Source organism: Echinops telfairi, unplaced genomic scaffold, assembly GCF_000313985.2.
Source record: "Echinops telfairi isolate 266 unplaced genomic scaffold, ASM31398v2 ScPeMD7_7407;HRSCAF=8445, whole genome shotgun sequence".
NCBI lineage: Eukaryota > Metazoa > Chordata > Mammalia > Afrosoricida > Tenrecidae > Echinops > Echinops telfairi.
In genome coordinates, this window is record NW_022111307.1 from 8576995 (window position 1) to 8596285 (window position 19291).

At 55.8% G+C, this 19291-nt stretch overlaps 2 protein-coding genes across 6 annotated transcripts in view; one reads left to right on the forward strand and one right to left on the reverse strand.

The window, feature by feature from the left end:
• PARL (presenilin associated rhomboid like) overlaps window positions 1–7917 on the forward strand; it is a 41532-nt gene extending 33615 nt beyond the window's left edge. Inside the window, exons 10-11 of the mRNA XM_030887351.2 lie at window positions 6285–6402; window positions 6843–7917. Coding sequence (XP_030743211.1) covers window positions 6285–6402; window positions 6843–6923 — 199 coding nt within the window. The 3' untranslated portion in view covers window positions 6924–7917. The remainder of the gene's footprint in view (window positions 1–6284; window positions 6403–6842) is intronic.
• Window positions 7918–9897: 1980 nt separating this feature from the next.
• Window positions 9898–19291, reverse strand: part of YEATS2 (YEATS domain containing 2) — a 94406-nt gene continuing 85012 nt past the window's right edge. For 3 of the 5 annotated variants that reach the window (XM_045296400.1, XM_045296396.1, XM_045296397.1), the window contains 7 exons: window positions 18277–18350; window positions 16044–16123; window positions 15455–15656; window positions 14411–14637; window positions 13500–13574; window positions 12443–12516; window positions 9898–11057 (listed from right to left, as the gene is read on the reverse strand). In XM_045296400.1, the coding sequence (XP_045152335.1) occupies window positions 10946–11057; window positions 12443–12516; window positions 13500–13574; window positions 14411–14637; window positions 15455–15656; window positions 16044–16123; window positions 18277–18350 (844 nt within the window). In that variant the 3' untranslated portion in view covers window positions 9898–10945. The remainder of the gene's footprint in view (window positions 11058–12442; window positions 12517–13499; window positions 13575–14410; window positions 14638–15454; window positions 15657–16043; window positions 16124–18276; window positions 18351–19291) is intronic. The other 2 variants (XM_045296398.1, XM_004713453.3) reach the window with 2 other exon arrangements.

The window sequence follows — 19291 nt, forward strand, 5'->3', positions numbered from 1 at the left end:
CTACGTGCTCCCCACCGGGGATGCTGACGCGGCTGCAGCGGTGACCACGTCGTACAGGTATTGGAGGCGGGTGGGGGCATCACACCCAGACCACCTCGTCGGGGGAAACAGAGGCACAGAGCCCAGAGGGCGCTGGTGGGTGGCAGAGGAGGATGGGTCCCTCTGGCTACAAAAGTAGTACATATTCACTGCAGGAAAAATGGGAAATGAGAAAATAAACCCCTTTAGCCCCAACCATAACCTGGCCTTTTTCTCCTTCACGTGCATTTGAGTGTCTGTGCAGTCTTTCATGATTCTTACTGTGCGGATCCTACCCCCACCCCTTGTGGATGGATGCCTGGACATGAAAATTACGCCTCCTAGGGAATAGAGTACCCACCTGCAGCACCGACAGGGTTAAGCGCCAGCCCCTAAGAAGGAGAAAGAGGAGGTCTGCTTCCTTTCAATGCGGCCTTGGAAACCCTTATGGGCAGCTCAGCTCCATCCTAATAGGGTCACCTTAAGTGGAAAGCAATGGGTTCGGGGTTTTCTTAAGGGATCTTTAGGTTGTGTTAGCTGGAGGCTACTAAAAACACCAGGCTTCCGTGGATCGCGTCTGTCGACTTCTAGGAATGTTCCCAGCAGCACCCTTGAGGATGATGGACCTCATCTCGGGGCCCTTCGGATGTGGGGTCTGGTTAATTACAGCCCCGGGTGAGATACTGCGAATCCCAGGGCAGAGCTTCCCTATCTGTCGGAGGGCAAGGTGTAGAAAAAGCAGGTGGCAGGTGCTGCTGCTGCTGCTGCTTTCAAAGGGGACACGAGCAGACACACAGACCTGCTCCAAGAGACCCAGAGCACTTCCGAGCAGGCGGCAAGAAAATGCTCGCTTCGCAGGGGGCAACGGGGTGCGGGTGGAGCTACCCGGGGTGGGAAGGACTACATACACTTTTCAAAGGTTTGCTTAAAAATTTTTTTTTTGGTAAACCATGCACATGTATCCACACATGTAACACACACATTTAAAAGAACCGGAGAAAAAATCTCAGTGACGAGAATCCTCGTTTTTCATCGGGTTCTGTTTGGGGGATCACGTCTCCCTTGTGCAATCAAAGGGCCAGTTGTTATGAACTTTCTCCTCCCTCCCAACTTTTATGGTGTTTAAAAATCAACGATGTTGAGATGTAATTTCCATACAGTAAAATCCAGTCTTTTTAGAGTGGACAGGTGGCTGGCTTCTGACAGATGTATGCACACAAGTGACAGTGCTATTCTCAGGACCTCTAGAACACCCCACCTCTCTACACGTGTCCTTGCTTGATTGGCCTGCACTGTTTAAGAACTTTGATGGGAGGTGGTGTTGGGGTGGCTGTGTGCTCACTGACACGCGCGTGGGAAGGTGGAGGCTGGCAGCCCCTGGGCAACAGGGCTGGGGGAGGCCTGCAGTCTGGGGGTCTGCAGCCCAGGAGGTGTCAGGAGTGGCGGCCAGGGGAGAATGGTTTGGGGTCTAGGACTTGCAGGGAGATAACTCAGACCTGGGTGGATGGGCTTTCTGATAATGTGGGCAATGTCCAGTATAGCATTCTGCATGCATCGCCTCCCTGTGGCCTAAGAACCCTGTGGGGTTATCACTGGCCTCGCTCTAGAGTAGGCCTGTTGGTGTTGAGGGTACACGGTGGGTTGCTAACCCATAAGGTCAGCAGTTCGAAACTAGCAGCTGCTCAGAGGGAGTACAATTGGACTTTCTACTCTCCTGAGCGTGATACTCCTCTACACCATAGCGCCCTCTGCCCATGCCCAAGTGGCACACCCTCAAGGTGGCCCACAGGAGCCAGTGGCTCAGATTCAGGCCCCTGAAGACCAGGTTGTGCTCTTACGAGGCTTACCCCTGGAGGATGGGGCTTCCCTAAACCAGTGTGGGGCTGGAGACCTGCCGCTCTGGAAGTAACTGGCGTATGCTTGGAGGCAAAACCCAGGATTCCCTGGCTCATGCCGGGCAAGTGAAGGGGCAGACTCCCAAGATGGAGGACGGGAACTGGCCGGGCACAGGTGGCTTTTCGTTGATGTTGCACCCTCCTTTGGCAAGAAGGGTCCTCATGCCAACTCCTAAGTCCTTTGTAACCCTGGTTAACACTAATAAAGCCATCTAGCCCCAGGCATTAAAAAAGAGGAGTTACCCTCCCAGAAACCCACAGGGGCAGTTCTACCTGTCCTAGAGGGTCGCTGAGTCGGCAGAGACAGTAGCAGTGAATTTTGAGTTCTGTCCCCATCCTCCCAAGGAGGAACCTGGGTGACCAAGGTCACACAACTTCTCGTGTGGCCCTCAAGGCTGCCTGGCCTCAGAGCCCAAATCTGTGACTCCCAAAGGCTCTCAGGACAGAGGGGTCCGAGTTGTAGAGCGTCTCCACAATCAACAGTCAAGAAATCAATCGCCCTATTGCACCGGGCAGATCTGCTGCAGACCTCTTTAAAGCGTTACCTGAGCAAGGATGTCATTCTGAGGGCCAAGGTGTGCCTGGCTTTAGCCGTGGTGTGTTCTGTTGTCTCGTACGCACTGTGGACTCGGAAGAAGGGGGTTGTGACGTGTCATTGACGAATACTGGCTTTATCTTGGGGAGCCAGGTCCGGTGTGTTGTGGACACTGCTCCTGAGAACCGAGGATGCTGGGACTGTCTCTCCCATGCTTGGGACCTGTGACCAGGAGGTGGACCCACAATGGGCTCAGGCACAGTGACTGTGAAGCAGGGCCAGGGAGTGTGCCTTTGTGTGGCACAAAGGGTCCCCCAAGCCAGAACCGACTCGATGCCACCCGCCAACAAGCCATCGCCGCCACCTCCTCTCCTCTCAGTCACCAACCTCGGGCTCTGGGCTGTCTGCTGTGGAGGGAACCGGTGGATGGACAGACAGGAGGTGGGGACGCCAGGGATGGATCCCCGGGTTTTGACCATGTCCACAGCAGTACAGCAGGCATAAGAGCTTGGCTGCCTGGCCCCACTGGTTCCCCAGCACACTGCCCCCACCTCGAACCCTCCACCTCCCAGCTCTTCCACTTGGCGTGGGCAGCCTGTCCCACCCGCCTTCTCATAAGGCGCACATTACCTAGGCAAACTGAGCAGCTCGGAGAGAAACAGACCCAGAAGACCCCAAGACATCAGAGTTAGTGCATGGCCACTTGTGACCCAGGATTCCCTGACCAGCTGCCCAGAGTCCCTGGGGCCTCAACCTCTTCCCACCCCGGCAGTCCCACCTTCTTGCCTCCCCTGCCTGTCCAGCCTGGGTTCCTTCAGCTGCAGACACCCAGAGCCTCCCCTCCTGCACTCCACTCAGGGCTGGTCAGCCAAACCCGCCCACTTCCGGGCTGCTCCCCCAGTCATATCTCTCTCCTTCCTTCCTAGGTGGGTCATCATACTTAACCCCTACTTTTCTGAGCACCCACGCCCAGAGTGGCATGCGTATGATCAGTAGCCCATTTATCAGCAAAGAAAACTGAGGCTTAGAGAAATGAAGGAATTTGATGCCACTTTGGGCTGAATCCAGACCCCATGGTGTCCCGGGCCACCCTTCACTGTAGCCTCAGATACCCACCCCGCCTAAGTGCACATGGGGTCAGCAGGTACGGTACTCGGCCATTAAACCCACTGCCAATGAATTAATTCCAACTCCTGCTGATAACGAAACAAAACAAGAAAACTCACTGCCACTGAGTCGATTCTGAATCGTGGGGACCCTGTAGGTCAGGGTGGAACCGTCTCTGGGTTTTCAGTGTTAACTTTTTGTTTGTATTGGCTCATACAGCTCTTATCACTGTCCATACATGCATCCACTGTGTCAAGCACATTTGTTGCCCTCATCATTCTCAAAACATTTGCTTCTACTTGAGCCCTTGGTATCAGCTTATTTCTCCCCTCCCTCCACTCCATCATGAACCCTTGATACTTTATAAATTATTGTGTCATGTCTTACACTGTCCGACGTCTCCCTTCACACACTTTTCTGTTGTCCGTCCCCCCGGGAGGAGGGTATATGTAGATCCTTGTGATTGGTTCCCCCTTTCTACCCCACCTTCCCGGTATCACCACTGGCCCTGAATTCCCTGTGTTTCCAGTTCCTATCTGTACCAGTGTACATCCTCTGGTCTAGGTGGATTTGTAAAGTAAAATTGGGATCATGACAGTGGGGGTGAGGAAGCATTTAAGAACTAGAGGAAAGTTGTGTTTCATTGTTGCTACACTGCACCCTGACTGGCTCATCTCTTCCCCATGACCCTTCCCTCCCCATGACCCTTCCCTAAGGGGATGTCCAATTGCCTACAGATGGGCTTTGGGTCTCTACTCCGCACTCCCCCCTCATTCACAATGATATTTTTTGTTCTTTGATGCCTGATACCTGATCCCTTCGACACCTTGTGGTCACACAGGCTGGTGTACTTCTTCCACATGGGCTTTGTTGCCAAGAGCATAACTTTATGGGAGGAGAAAGCCTCAACTTTCTCCACTGGAGTGGCTAGTAGTTTCAAACTGCTGACCTTGTGGTTAGCAGGCTAAAGCACAACTACTACAGCACCAAGGCTCCAACTTATGTTGATAAAGTCTCCTTGGCCCTCGGTGGGGCTGTTTCCTTTGGCATGCCCTCCCCTCTCCTCCCGGACAGTCACCAGGCCCTGCTGGCCCATTGTGCTTTCTCTTCTGCTGCAGCGTGCTCTGGCCGGGCCCCCAGCACTAGCCTGGCTTCTGGGGGCTCCAGCTCCTGTCCCCTTGAAGCCATGGCTGGGCTTCCACTCTGGGGCCTTCTTGAAGGCCCGAGAAGCAGTCCAGGGACAGAAGGACAGTGGCCAGGGGAGGACCTGCTTCCCCAGGAGGGACAGCAGCAGATGGCTTGGACAGCTGGTCTTCGGAACCTCCCAGCCTCAGAAGCAAAAATCCCCTGCTCAGGTTCCGGCTCAGCTCCCCTCCCAGCTCCCCTCCCAGCCCGTCTGGCGGCGCTCCACAGGGAGGTGGCCTTGCTGGGCGGGGATGCAGTGAAGGCAGCTCCAGGGTCCTTGGTAGGTGCAGCCCCAGCCAGCGGACCCTTCCCCACGAGATGAGGCTCGGGCTAGCGGGCTCTGTCTTCCCTCTGAGAGCAGGCTCTGGTTCCCCATGGTTGCCCTGGCGGGTGGGGCTGGTGGTCCAGGCCCACCAGCTGCTGCGCAGCCCTAGGAAGGCCGCTCCGAGATGCAGCCCACTGGATGGCAGTGGGTTTGGGCTGATCCCTGGGAGATCACCAGCCCTTTCTTTGGGGGGGGAGGGGGGACCGGGATGGACTCAACCCCGCAGCCTCAACTGTCTGCACACACGCCCCTCCCCGCACCCTGTCCCCCTTTCTGTCACAGGCATAAGCCGACTGCCATTATCGAGGTGATTCTGATGCATAGCGACCCCACAGGAGGAAGATGGAAGAGAAAGCCTTGTCTCTCTCGGAGCAGATGGTTGGCTTGAATACCCGACCATGTGGTTAGCAGCTCAATGTATAATCCCTCAGCTTAAAAACCAGTTCCCTGCGATTGGACCGATGCTGACTCCTCGTGACCCGACAGGACAGGACAGAAGTGCCCCTCTGAGTTTCCGAGACTGTAACCATTCACAGGAGTAGAAAGCCCCATCTTTCTCCAGAGTAGCGGCCGGTGGTTTGGAACTGCCGATCTGCAGATTGCAGCCCAACTCATAACCACTACGCCAGGGCCATGTGCAAGCCAGAGGATCTTTTATGCTTTTAAGAACATGACCATTACAACTCATTCTCTTTGCAGGAGATACTAAATGACATTGCTTTTGTCAGTTTAACCACACCGAATAGGGGGGGCAGTCTTTCCCTCCTGGTCATTAGTAACCATGGTTACCAGGCACGCAGCCACAGCTGGGCTGGTCACTGTGCAGCCCTCCACTGCCCTGGGCATGACTGGAGCCCACGCCCTGGATGAAGGGGCTGGGACTGGCTTTGTCTTGGGAGGCATGTACATCCCGGTGCTGACCACGCGCTGCTCCCACCTGGGGGAGCCAGCCAGGTCTGCTCCTGCTTCGTTGGGCTGCTGAGGTCAGGTGACACGTCAGCCAAACTGCTGCCGGAGCTGCTGGTCTCTGGGCGGGCAGAGCAGAGGTGCAGGGCAGCTCAGCCTGCACCCAGCTGCCTGGGTACCTGTGTTTCTGTCATGTCTTTGTGGTGGGCAGTCAGGAAGCACCGCGCACGGCAGGGGTTCCTGAGGGGTGGGGTGGGAAGTGGGGGCAGGGTGGCCCACCCTGGGCAGGGCTGAGGCGGTCGCTGTGTTTCAGACAGGAATTCCAGGCCTGGACCGGAGCGACGCCCTCAAGAGCCTCCAAGGCGAAGCCAGCCACGGTCATCACCACCCACAGCTCTGGCTGGGACAGTGGCCTTGGGGCTGGCTTCCAGGTCAGCAGGAATAAGGATGGGGCAGAGGCCGCAGCCAGCTTAGGGTCTTAGAATCCCCTGTGGATAGTGCACCGAGGTGGGGTGGCCAGGGGACAGCCATGACAGAAAACCAAGAGCCTTCTCAGTGCTGGCCTGGTCTTCCCCTCTGAATTGCCAATGGACGTTGGTGACCTCAGGGGAGGGGGCCGGGGGGAGAGATTCGGGTACGAGAAGATGGAAGGAGGGGTGACCAGTGCAGCTACGAGAAGATGGAAGGAGGGGTGACCTTCCAAGAATGGAAGGTCCCTTTGCCACCCTATCCACTGGGGGCACCCCCCCCCCCTGTTCACTGGAGGGCACGCAGGAGCCTGGGAGGAGGGCCCCTTGCCCCCACGCCCACCCCCGGCACTGGCGGGAGGAATGGAGGGAGGGCTTGCTGACCATGGTGTCTGTCCTTTCAGGTCCCAGAGGTGAGCACAAAGTTCACCCCCAACCCTTCGGCCATCTTCCAGGCCCCAGCTCCTCGGATTCTCAACGTGTGACCAACCCACTGGCAGCGCCTTGGAGCGGGGCAGCGGCCTGGCTTGGCTGAGGCCAAGGGCTATTTATAGACTCCTGCTGGCAGGCCACCCCGCCACAGCCCCTCCATTCTCCCTGGAGGATCCATGGAGCCCTTGGTGCTGGAAGCCCTCCCCTGCGGTGACCTCTGGCCTGCAGGATACTGCTCTGGGAGGGCAGCAGCTGCAGCAGCAGGCACTTGTTGCCCCCCCTCCTCCCTGCCCCCCATGCATGCGTAGCACTGTAACCTAGGCAACCCCAGGGGATGCCCTCCACAGAAGAAACAGCTCAGGGCATCACCTGTGTATCTCGTGGTGCCGATGGGGGTGGGGATGGTGGTCCCATTCCACATAGCCCTTCTCTAGGCCGAGAGATCAAGTCTGCACAGAGCATGTCTTGGGACCAGTGTCTAACCACTGCACCCCACACTGGACTGACACCCCACTCCACACCCCCTAACGCTAGAAGTACTACACACGCCAAGATTGGGAGCTTTGGGGAAGGGGTAGCATCTGCCATAGTCCCAGAGAGACCTTAACATGTCATTTAAACCAACCTACAGCGCCCCTTGCCCACCCCGCTGGAGGCGGGGGCTCACCCCTTCTGGGTCACTCCACCGGCCTGCCTTGCCTGCCACGGCCCCAGCAAAGCATTGGGCTCTTTGTAGACAGGTCCCTTTGGGTCTCTACCCTTCAAACCACAAGCCCACCTGCTGTGGGAGACCATGGAGGGGGCTTCAGCTAGCCCCTCACTGCACTCTAGGCGGGCGGGGCGGCTCTGCCAGCTTCTGGACTTGATGTCGTCCCTCCCTCCAGCAGAGGACCCTTCCCAGGGAAAACAGAACGCACAACGGACTCTTATTCAGACTCTACTGATTTGCATGTTGAGTGTTTTTGAGATGAGATGCCCGCTGGGCCTCGTGTGGGAAATGAAGATGAACCGCTTAAGCTCCAATTTTACTAAAATGCCAGAAACGTACCATCTCCTTTTCCGATTCTTCAAATGAATGAATGATCCACACGAGAGCAGACATGCTGGTCTCTCGGTAAGGACTTTGCGGTGCTGTGGTCACTGCCACGGTCCCTGGGGGCCACCGGGTCTACACCGGTATGGTCAGTGGCGTTTCTGAATCCACCAGAACCCCCTCTCATGGTGACCTCCTCCAGCACCCAGGGGCAAAAGCTAATCTAGGGTCTAAGCCATGATTTCTCTCCAGCAAGCAGGCTGCGCTGTCCTGCTGGGAGTGGCGTGCGCGGCTCTCTGGTGCAGTGCCTGGCACAGGGGGTGCCCATTAAAGCGCCAGTGTTGTTTACTGCCTAAGTACACAGCCACCCTGCCCCAGCTCCATCTGCAGTTCTGGCCGGTCTGCAGGCATCAATGTGTGCTCCCTTATCAGGGCCTGCCTGTGTCAGGCGCACAGCTCAGAGCGCTTCCCCACCAGCCCTGTCTGGAGAGCCCCTCAGGCCTTTGCCGTCGGTCCTACCTGCCTTCCTGGGCCCGCCTGGACAGATCAGGCTGCCCTCCCTGGCAGTGTTGGTGCTAGGAAACAACACTGCACAAGGTGGCCTGGTTCTTGCAAGGGGCACCATATGGGGTCCTGAACAAGACCGGCTCTCTCACCCACTCACTACTCACGGTTTTTCTTGCATTACTCCTCGGCAGTCCCAAACCACCAGTGCTCTGTGGGAGGGAAAACGGGCTCTTTTCTCCTGTAGAGTTAGTCTCGGAATCCACGGGGCAGCAATTCCACCACCCTCCTAGAGGGTGGCTATGAGTCAGAGCCGGCTCCATGGCAGTGGGTTTGGGTCACATCACCACCCTCCGCAGCAGAGACAAGTCTCACTGGGCCCAGTCCACACTGCTATCCTTAAAGCAGACAGAAAAGCAGTAAAGTATAGCTAACTATGCCGGGAAAGTGGGCTGTGGGTCAGCTCCCAGTTGCTAACTGAAAGGCGGCTCAGTGGGAGGAGGACGGGGCATCGGCAAAGAGGGTGAAACTTCGGTCTCTCCTGTGCTGGAGTCAGAATGGAAATGACAGCAGTGGGTTGGGTTTTGGTTAGATACTTGCTGCAAGTTTATATACAATAAACATGTTTGTACTAATTCCATAAATAAATTAAAAACAAAAAAAACAAACCCAAACTATTTCAAGTTGTTAGTTACTGTCAGCCAAATGGTCACCATGAGCCTGGACGCACAACCAGAGTGAGTGTTCTCAAGCGTTAACTCTCAAGCATCAGACTAGTTCACAGAGAGGTTACCCCTGTACAGGACAGGACGAGTGACCAAGAGCCTGGTGCACCAAGGTCCTTCCTGCGGCAAGTCCAGGTGCTCAGTCCCACCTCTGCTGTGGTGCAGAAGGCCAGGGCGTTAGCACAAACCCCAAACAGTAACGTTTGAGAAAAGCTGGACCCTGTGAGCCCCACCCACCCTAGGAAGAGGGCACCTGGGCTCCAGGTTCTGGGGGGAAGGGACGTAGCCGCTCGGGGCCTGCTCTGGGGCTCCTGGCTGAAGGCGCGAGGCCTGCCCAGCGTCCGTCTCCAGACAACGCAAGCTTGCACTTACATGAAGTCGGACCTCAAAGATAGTCCCGGAGGAATTCCTGCAGGAACCCTGCTTTGCCCTTAGCTCACGCTGGGGCTTGATGGAGTGGTCACTGTGGACATCTTCCATCATGTTTAGTCTTTAAGACACATGATGGTCCAACCCAAGGACTTGCAGTAGAAATGAATTGTGGGTCACAGCACAGGCCCATCTGCTTCAGCAGGTGAACCAGTAGTGTGGGTTCTGGTTGGTGGAAGGGCCATCTCCTCTCTGCCTGGCTGGTGCCGGGGCAGGGGACAGGAATCTCATGTTGTCAGAAATCCTTCTTTCCAGGGTTGGTACCGTTTCTTCCATGTTTTGGTTTCAGATTTTTGTCTGTTTCCCAATCCAGGAACCTCAGAAAAACCCATCACATATATTAAAAGGTTTATTGTAGACATTTGGTTACACAGTTATGTTACACGTTATGATACAGCACAATGGAAACATTAAAAACACATAGGAGCTGTTAAATGACTGGATACTTAGGACTTCATCGTCGTCGTCAAAGCTGCAATACAGGAGTCTGCCTGCAGGGGGAATCCAGGCTCCCGTCCTCTAAGCCCGTCTAAGGTGCACTTGCTGGCTGGGCCTATTTTGCTCGGGGCAGTTCAGACACAGACTGTCGGGGGTCTTTACATCCTAAACCCTCACGTCCTGCTGAACCCTACCCTCTGCACATGCAGCCCTCAGCTGTGGTGCCCCCCCAGCCACCTCCTGCCTCGTGGAAGCTGAACCATGCCACACGAGCACATCACTCACATCACTCGGCTCTCAACAGAGGAACAAGATGCGCACCCAGGCTTGATTCTTGTCAGACGCCGTTGGCAGGGCAGGAGGGCACCCATGCCCCTGTGTCGGGTCTGGGCAGTCACCCCTCTACCTCTAAGGCACTCACAGGCATTTCTTTTAAACACTTTTCTTCTTATGAAACATCCCTTGATGGAGACCGGGGCGCCGAGCCCATGTAGCACAAACGACCCCAGCAGAGCTGAAGCCCGGCCCTTGTCTGCTACCAGCACCAGCCCAGCCTCCTGCTTGGGGTCTCAGCAGTGAGCCCCGGCTCAGCTTGTAGTACCCTCGGTGGACCCTGTGAGCCCGTTCATGGGTGGCACCTCTCCTCTCGGCCACTCCGTGGGCCAAGGTGCAGGCTGGCCAGGGTCAATGCGGGCCAGGTGCCAGGGTTGCTGTGGAGGGGACCTGCAGCCCCAGCCTGCAGCCCAGGGACGCTCCTGTCACCACAGTCTGTCCTGGAGGTCCCTTGGGGGGTGGGGGCGTGTTACAGACAGCACAAGCTGTGCTCCAGAACCAGGAAGCAAATGTCAAGCCTCAAGGCAGCCCCCCGGGAGGCGCGCTCTGGTGGTAGGAGGCAGCGAAACAGGCTCGCCGTGTCCCCGCCCACCCCACCCTGGTGGCACCTCGCTCACTGGTCCTCGGTCAGCACCCCCATGTGCTTGTTGGTGAGGAAGTCCAGGGAAGGGCTGCTGCACAGGGCCTGGTGGATGTCGCTCACAGTAATCTCTCGGGGAACCCTGCTGGGGAAAGGGGGGATCAGGTGCGTCTAGCAATTTCACCACAACACCCAAGGAGGCATCCCTTACCTGGCCCTGCTGAAGAGACAATGGGGAGTGGGGTCCCTTAAGAAGGGGTGGGGCGGCCGAGCATGTCCCCCACCCCCGCTGTGTTCCTCTTCAACACAGCCTGCTCGCAGTCACAGCAAGGCCTGCCCCAGGCTCAGTGCCCACTGCCCACTCACAGCATGACAGGGTCAAGGAGATGCCTCTGGTCAGGAAAAGACTGCAAGGACCGAGGACAGAAGTGAGTGGACAGAGCCCTATTTGTAATTCAGACGTAGCAGACGAAAGCCGAGTCAAAGCACCGCACAAGTCTGGGGCCACATTTCCTGACTGGGGAGGGCAGGAGGTGGCACTCTGCCCCGCTACGCGTGCCCACCGACGCATTCCGGCCGCCCCTCCCCAGAGCGGGCCATGGGGTGAAGCAGGACCCGGAAGGCAGGCAGCACACTCGCAGGCTTCCAGCAGGACAGGAAGTAAAATTCCAGAAAGACCTCCTCTATTCAGTCTACATTTTTTATTCCCACCCAGCCTAATGTTCATCGGACTGAGGCCTGCTCAGGTCGGCAGGCCCTCGGTGACCACATTAGAAATCTACAATAGCCCTTCCTTATCAGAGTGGGATGCCGGGATGTGGGGAACGCCTACCCAGCATTCCTCCCAGGAGTTCAGTGGTTCAGCACTGGGCTGCTAACCGCAAGGTCAGTGGTTCAAAGCCAGCAGCCCCTCTGTGGGAGACGGCGTTTTCTACTCCCATAAAGATCTGAGGTCATGGCAGGCAGTGAGTTAGGGTCTAGAGAAAGAATTAGATTCTGGGGCCTGTACAATGACAAGTAGGAGCTGTAGGCTTGAGAGCCAAGGAGCACTGGGTGTGAATCCAGGTTCTACTGCTATTTGCTGGGAGAACCAGGTAAAATTACCTTCCACGGCTCAGTTTCCTAATTTCTAAAGAGGCAATGTGAACACGAATGATAGTAATCAGGAGAAGTAAATTAGGTAACGTAGTAAAACCTGCGTAGGGCAGAATCTTGTCAGAGAGGGAAAGGGACGATTTCCCACTAGCAGCGTGGAGTGGCGCAGGACAGCGGTGCAGGGCCCCCATGCCTGACATGGCGCAGGCACTGCTGTGAGCTGTCCTGCGAACAGCTGGCCTTTGTTTGTCGAGCCTGCAGCTGCGGGCGTCTTTGGAGCAGCGATGTGGCAGCAGGCCGCAGGCACAGCCGAGATTCCCCGAGACTGTGTGGCCGAGAATTGCTCCAGAACGGGCAGTGGCTTGATGCAAGCATCCAACCTCTCAGCGGACACCCGGGCTTTGGGGAAAGCCCTCTAAGCCCGGCCCCACTGACCTGTTGTGCGACGCTGTCTGGTATCCGATGGCCAGCGCCTGCCTCAGGATGTCGTTCACTAGCTGCTCCGTGGCCTGCAACAGAAAACGCGGTCATCCCAAGGCTGTTGCCTGCTCACTGCCTCACCCCACCCCCGACAGAAACCCTTCCGCAGGAACGAAGGTCTGAAGAGGCTGGACTGGCATGCCTCGGCCCTGTGAGCAGCCAGGGTGGCCATGTGGTGTCCCCCAGCTGGAGGGTCATACAAGTAAAATTTGGCAAAGAGCATTCAACCATGGTTGTGGGAGCTGCCACAAATGCAAGCAAGATTCAGAAGAGGATGGAATAAGAGACATCACCGCTGATGTCCAATGGATCCTAGCTCAAAAAGAAGGACTAGGAAAATGTTTTATTGTGTTTCACTGATTTCCTGATTTCTCTATTAGATTATGTGAATTATAATCAACTGTGGATAGCATTGAGGAAAACAGTCATTCCAGAGCACTGCACGGTGCTCATGTAGATCCTGCATACAGACCAAGAGGCAGTAGTGTGAACAGAATAAAGGACTATCGCATGGTCTAAAATCAGGAAAGGTAGGAGTTAGAATTTTAGGAGCTCCGAGCTGGGGCAGGGCAGCCACGGGGGCTCTGGCTGGGATAGGTGGAGATGATGGACCGAGGAGGCTCTCTGCCCTTGCCGCCTCCCTGAGGCAACGAACACTGCCCCCGTTATGAAACATCTGCCCTGGCACCAAGTGATACCTCTCAGGCAGTGGTTCTCAACCTTCCTCATGCCACCACCCTTTCACATAGCTCCTCATGTGGGGGTGACCCCAACCATACAATTATTTTCGTTGCTACTTCATCACTGTCATTTTGCTACTGTTATGAATCAGGTGACCCCTATGAAAGGGTCATCCGACCCCCAAAGGGGTTGCAACCCACAAGTTGAGAACCGCTGCTTTAAGGTGTGGAACACAACTTGTGTAGATGCTTCAATATTCAGGGGAAGGGGCAGGAGGAAGCACGAATTAAGTCTCAGAGGAGAGGTCCCGTCGGCGGCAGCGCCCACCCACCTTGACGATCATGTCCTCCACCACGGACGCACACACGCTCCTGTGCAGCAGCACCGGCTGCAGCGTGATCCCGATCTGCAAGAGCAAGCGGCCTCCTCAGTGCCCACGTCGTCTCCAGACAAGCCAACACCCTCCGGGCCACGGCAATGCCTGCTGGGAAGGGGGCTGCGCACATTCTGGACAAGTGCACAGGCAGTTTCCGCCGGTTTTCCCTTCTCTGGCTGAGTGTGCAACACGTACGCCCATCCTGCTTGTGCCCCCAGTCTCTCTCATGGCCAGGGCTTGTCTGGAGTACAGAGTGAGCGGGGTCAACACCAGGGAGCCTCAAATAAGCTCCTAAGGCCGTTTGTGAGGAGGTGAGGGGGGCATACTTGGGGCCGGCATTTGCACACACAAGCCCTCACCCCCCCACCCCACCCCAGGTGCCAAGCATGCTGTCTCCACTCCGGGTCCTGGGGAACGTTGCAGCAGCAGGTGCTAAGCTGCAACGTTCCACAGAGGTGGGGACAACCTATGCTTTGTCGCAGAAAGGTGGCCTGTGCCGCCCTCACGCACACCACAGGCGGGGCGGCTTGGACACTGGAGAGACGCCAGGGAAAGGTTACCCTCCGAAGGAAATACCGTGGAAACATCCTGACATGCTTCACAAGAAAAGGTGTTTTTCTCCTGAGCAAATGAGGGAGGTGAAAGGAAACAATGAAACAAATACCCCCACCTTATGTAGCTGCCCTGGCTCCAGTAGATGCCCGATGAGCAACCCGCTCACAGGTCATCACCGTCCTTGCCAAGGGCCTGCAGTGGGCAGCCTGTGTCTACAGGGGACTTCTGGGACCCAGCAGGTCACCCGTGCACGTCATGCGCCTGACTTGACCCAATCTATGACCTCTCAACTCCAAAGCCACGGCCCCTACCTTCTGTGTGATGTCACCGATAAACTCAGAGCCCGGCGTGGGTGGCAGGCAGAACTTCACTTCTTCCTCTTGCTCGTCCTGCTCTTTCTTGATGCTTCTCCTGACCGGCTCGGACAGGTTGAGAACATCCACCTCCTCCTCCGTCTCGGGCTCCCGCTTCTGAAACTGCTGCAGATCCTCCAGTTTCCGGCAGAGGCTGTCAGCAGAGGACAGCGACGACGGGCACTCTGAACGAGACAAAGCCAACGGCCTGAGGACCAGAGAGGAGGGCGAGGACCACCCAGGGGGCTGGCCTGCTTCCCATCTGGGATGAGGAGGCCTGCCACCACACGAGGACGCACGTCCGCTCAGTGCAACCTGAGACTAAGCGGACGGCACGGGATTCTGACTCTGCTCTGGAAATGCAGGCCATCCCACAGCCCGAGCAACGACTCCTGGATTTTTCCTCACACGTTCAAACCCGTCTTTCTGGGACACGTTGAGTGAGGCTGCCTGTAAAGGAGCCGAATGAGACACACGCAAACTGCAAAGCCCTGGGCACCCGCTAGTCCCTCCCTTTCATTTTCTGGATGAACAGGAAGACAGGAGATTTGTGGCACAGTGGTTACACGCTGGGCTACTAAACAAAAGGTCAGCAGTTCAAAATCACCAGCAGTTCAATGGAAGAAAGAGGAGGCTTTCTATTCTCATTGGGTTACAGTCTTGGAAACTCAAAGAGGCATCGACTGGGTGGCAGGGAGTGAGTGGGCTACCATGTAGCCGTCCACGTCCCTTACAGCATCGCTACTTACTTTCAGATGTGCCCCCAACACGGGGCTGCATACTCGCAAGCAAGATCGGTTTTGGAGACAGAGCTAAGATAGTTCCCACCTTCAAAGAGATGGATGGTACTTCAAAGGTCAGAGGGAAGGGGCAGTCCTTTTTATCTTGGGGCACGAGGTGAGTTAGGCCGGCCCTCAGGGTGCCCGGTGGGTGGCCCAGTCCGGCTGGGGCACTCATAGGCCCTCCACGTGCTCAGAGCTCTGAGGTCTCCCAGGGGCTCACCAGGCTCACTGTCAATGCGCGTCAGCACATCCTCGATGGTGTCCCCGTCGCTCCGCAGGCTCTCAGGGTCAGGGGGCGTGTAGCCGTGGCAGCGACACCAGTGAGCAACGTGCTTCGTTTTCAGGGGCGTCAGGTGGTGAAATCGTGAGTTCCGCTCCAGGATTTCTTGTAAGACTTTTCGTATTGTCATTGCTCTCTGCCACTTAAAAGGAAAGGAAAACTTTTGGAATCATAAGTAGATCTTTCAGCTTAACAGCCGTATGCCGAAACACATCCACACACTAACTTGTTAGAATCATTTTTGATTGTCTAAAGAAAAAAGCATGACTGTGGTACTCCTTGGTTTTCATTTCCTCTTGGTGGGCGGCTAACTGCCAGGTGGGTGGTTCAAGCCCACTAGCTGCTCTATTGGAAAAAGATGAGGCTGTCTGCTCCAGGAAAGTTTCAGAGCCTCAGAACCCCCTTATCGGATCACTGAGAGTTGGAATGGGCCAGGTGGCAGATTTAAAAACTAACCCGAGTGGTTCGGTTCTTCCCCCCACAGGTTCTTGGCAGTGGCCTGAGCACCAAAGGGCAGGGGTGGGCTTACCTCCGCCGCTCTCCTCTTCCCAATGTTCCAGCTGTAATACTGCTCCAGGGACTTTGCAGAGAAACAGCTGGCGTCTTCACCTGGACGACACACATTGACAAAGTGAGGGAGGTGGCCAACTCAACGAAACCTTATCTGCTGGCGCTGCGTCCAATCGCTTCTTCAGATTCCTCTACTGGACACTCATGTTTTAAGTGGTGTCATGGCAGGGCTAAGGTGACATCTTGGGTAGAGAGGTGACGGTGATGCACCGCTATGGCCACGGAAAGCCGGGCCAAGGTCACCACACCACTCTCAGAGCCCGGCGTCCTGGCCCCCAGCCCAGGCCCGGCTGCAAACTCTCCGAGGCCGCGGGCAACGCCTCACCTCTCAGGGCTTCTGCTTCCTCCTCTCTACAGCAGCGGTTCTCAACCTGGGGGTCAAACGACCCTTTCACAGGGGTCAACTGATTCATCACAGTAGCAAAATGACAGTGATGAAGTAGCAACGACAATAACGTTATGGTTGGGGGTCCCCACCACGAGGGACTGCATGAAAGGGTCGCGGCCTGAGGAAGGTTGAGAACCACTGCTCTACAGTGTGCAAGCTGGGAAGTTTCCGAAGTCCCTTCCAGCTCTACAATTCTGTATTTGTAGCTGCAGCTGAAAGGCTGCGGGGTGAGCCTTGGCCAGCAGTGCTGGGGCTCAGTGGTCCTGGCACCATGGACGCTGAAGTGGTGAAGTGGGTGCCCTCAGACAGGTGCCTCTCCACTGCCAATGAGGCCCCATGAAGCTCACTCTGAACTGCCTGGAGTGATCCCTTGAGACTAGTTTTCTTGGTTCAAAGGTTTAGGATCCTGGCTGGTGGCTTGGCCCAGGCTGACCTACGATTGTTTTCAGAGTTTCTGTTCCACCTACTTGTTCACCAAGGAGTGCCTGGGGCCTAGGAACTTGTTTGAGGCTACCTGAGACATACTGATTGGTCTCCATTCACCTGGAACCAGAGAGGAAGGAGACCCGGGAATCTGAGCAGGAAGGAAGTGGACTGCAGGCCTTACCCACTGCCTCCATGAGACCAGAAGAAAGGGCTGGTCCTTGAGGACCCAATAGATGGACACGGATTCGAAAGAGGAGAATCGCTTCCAATGCTCCTGAGATCCAGATTCATATGCTGAGGCTGGAGGAAGCTCTAGATCTAGTGCCTGAAACCGACTTTCAAACCTTGAGCCTGATTACTCCTCCGAAAGCAGCATATGAATCAACTGACGACAACAGACAGCATGCTCCTGGCCACCCCGTCGGGGCCGAGTCACAGTGACCACACAGGGCAGTGTGGGACTTCACCTGCGAGTTTCCAAAACTGCAGCTGTGCTGAGTCGAGAGCCCTGCCTTCCTTCCTCCCCTCCCTTTGAGTGGCTGGTGTTTTCTAACGGTGGGCCTTGCGGCCCGCAGCCCAATGCCTAGGCACTCGGCCACCGGGGCTTCCCTCAGAGATGCGCCCAGTTAAAGTGTCTGCCGAGAGCACTGGCTTCGGGCCAAGACTCCTGCGGAGCTGCGGGGACACAGAGGGGATCTCGACAGGGCGGTCCGTCCAGCCAGTGGTGAGCAAGCACTGGCGGAGCAGAACGGGGATATGGTGCACGTTCCCAGCCTCGCGGCCGTGCGGTTAAGAACGGTGGAGAAGGCGCACATTGTGCTGTGTCTACTTTTACCCCCACCTCCCAACCCCCCTGAATTTCACCCGAAAAATAGGGCTCCTTTACTATTACAGTTGGCAAAAGTCAGCCCCTTCGTCTCTACCTGCTCTATCAGGCTCACGTGCCCATCGAGGTAAGCACTATGATAATCTGCGTTGGCCTCCATTGGGCTTGACCTTGTCTCAACACCTGTGTGATGCCGAGCTTCACTTCCAGTTCCTCCAGCCACCATCACCAGAGACTGGCACACGGCAGACGGTAACTACTTACCAGCAAACAGGAAACCCAACGCAGAGCTTTAATCACATACACAGCAGGCTTATGACTTCGACGAAAGAATAAACATCCTTTGCTCACAGCCAACACAGGGAAAACAATGAAAGGCTAGTGAACATTCAAATCCCCGTAGATAAGCTAGTCGTGCTTCTGGCGAATAACGACCATGTGACTCTGAATTTAAAATACAGTATCACGTGGTTTACGCTGCATCAATACCCCCGTCCTTCACAGGTGGAGAGAGAGGTATCTGCACCTGCGTTCAGGGTACAAGTGTCTTACTTTTTGCTGTGATTAACGGGATCTTCTTCGCCACTGCTGTTAAGAGCTGCTGGATGGTTTCTAAATGGTCTATCCTGAAGAGAGGAGGAGCAAACGTCAGCACCACACACTGCACTCCCACGGCAGCATCTAGTCACACAAGCAAAGGGCCTTCAAAGAGTTCGTGGGAACGGCAGGTAAGAGTGCCTTTTTCCCAAGGCCATTTTGAAGCCCCCCGTATTGTATTTGTGTTTATTTCCCCTTTCCAGGAAATTGCGACTTCGCCAGCTCTACTGCCATGACCTCCTTTCCCGGGTCTTCCTGATAGACGAGGCGCGCTAATGAAAAGGGACTCACCTCGGCTCAGCAAAGCGACGAGGCCACGTGTGCAAATGCCACACCGGCAGTTCATCGCTATTCTTTCCTTGCGTAGCCACACAAACGTTATCTTTAGAGTGACTGCGACTGGAGCAGAGAAATGCTCCCCGGCTGACGCCTCTTGGGGAGGTTACAGTTCATGCCTCTCTGTACTGTGTGACAACGGCTTTGTCTCTAATGTTCCTAGCAGCCTGAGAAGTCTCTGGGGTCAGGGCTGAGTTCTCCTTCGGGACATTAGAAAAACCTCAGGAAGCATTTTCCCATGAAGCAATGAGTGTGGGCGGCCCAGCAAAAGGCAGCTGGCGTGTCAGACACAAGGTGTGTACACACCGAAGTAATCGAATTCCGAAACCCAAGTGCACTCTGGCGGCTTCAACTAGAGGGGACCTTGCAGCGTGCAGAGACACACAGCAGTGCCGCCCACGTGTACCACCAGGCTCTTCACCTATGCTGAGGTGGTCAGTGCTCGCCGCACGTGGACTGAAGGTCTCCAGGGGCTTACCTCTAACGCACAACGCTACCCACTGTTACCCGTACGCAGCTCAGGCATGGTGGGGTTCAGTGTTTTTCCTTCCTTCCTTTTTTTTTTTTAAGGCACAGTGTTAACAAAGCACCCTAAAGACACCCAGCGCAGAACTCCTGTAGAAAGGACTGAGAT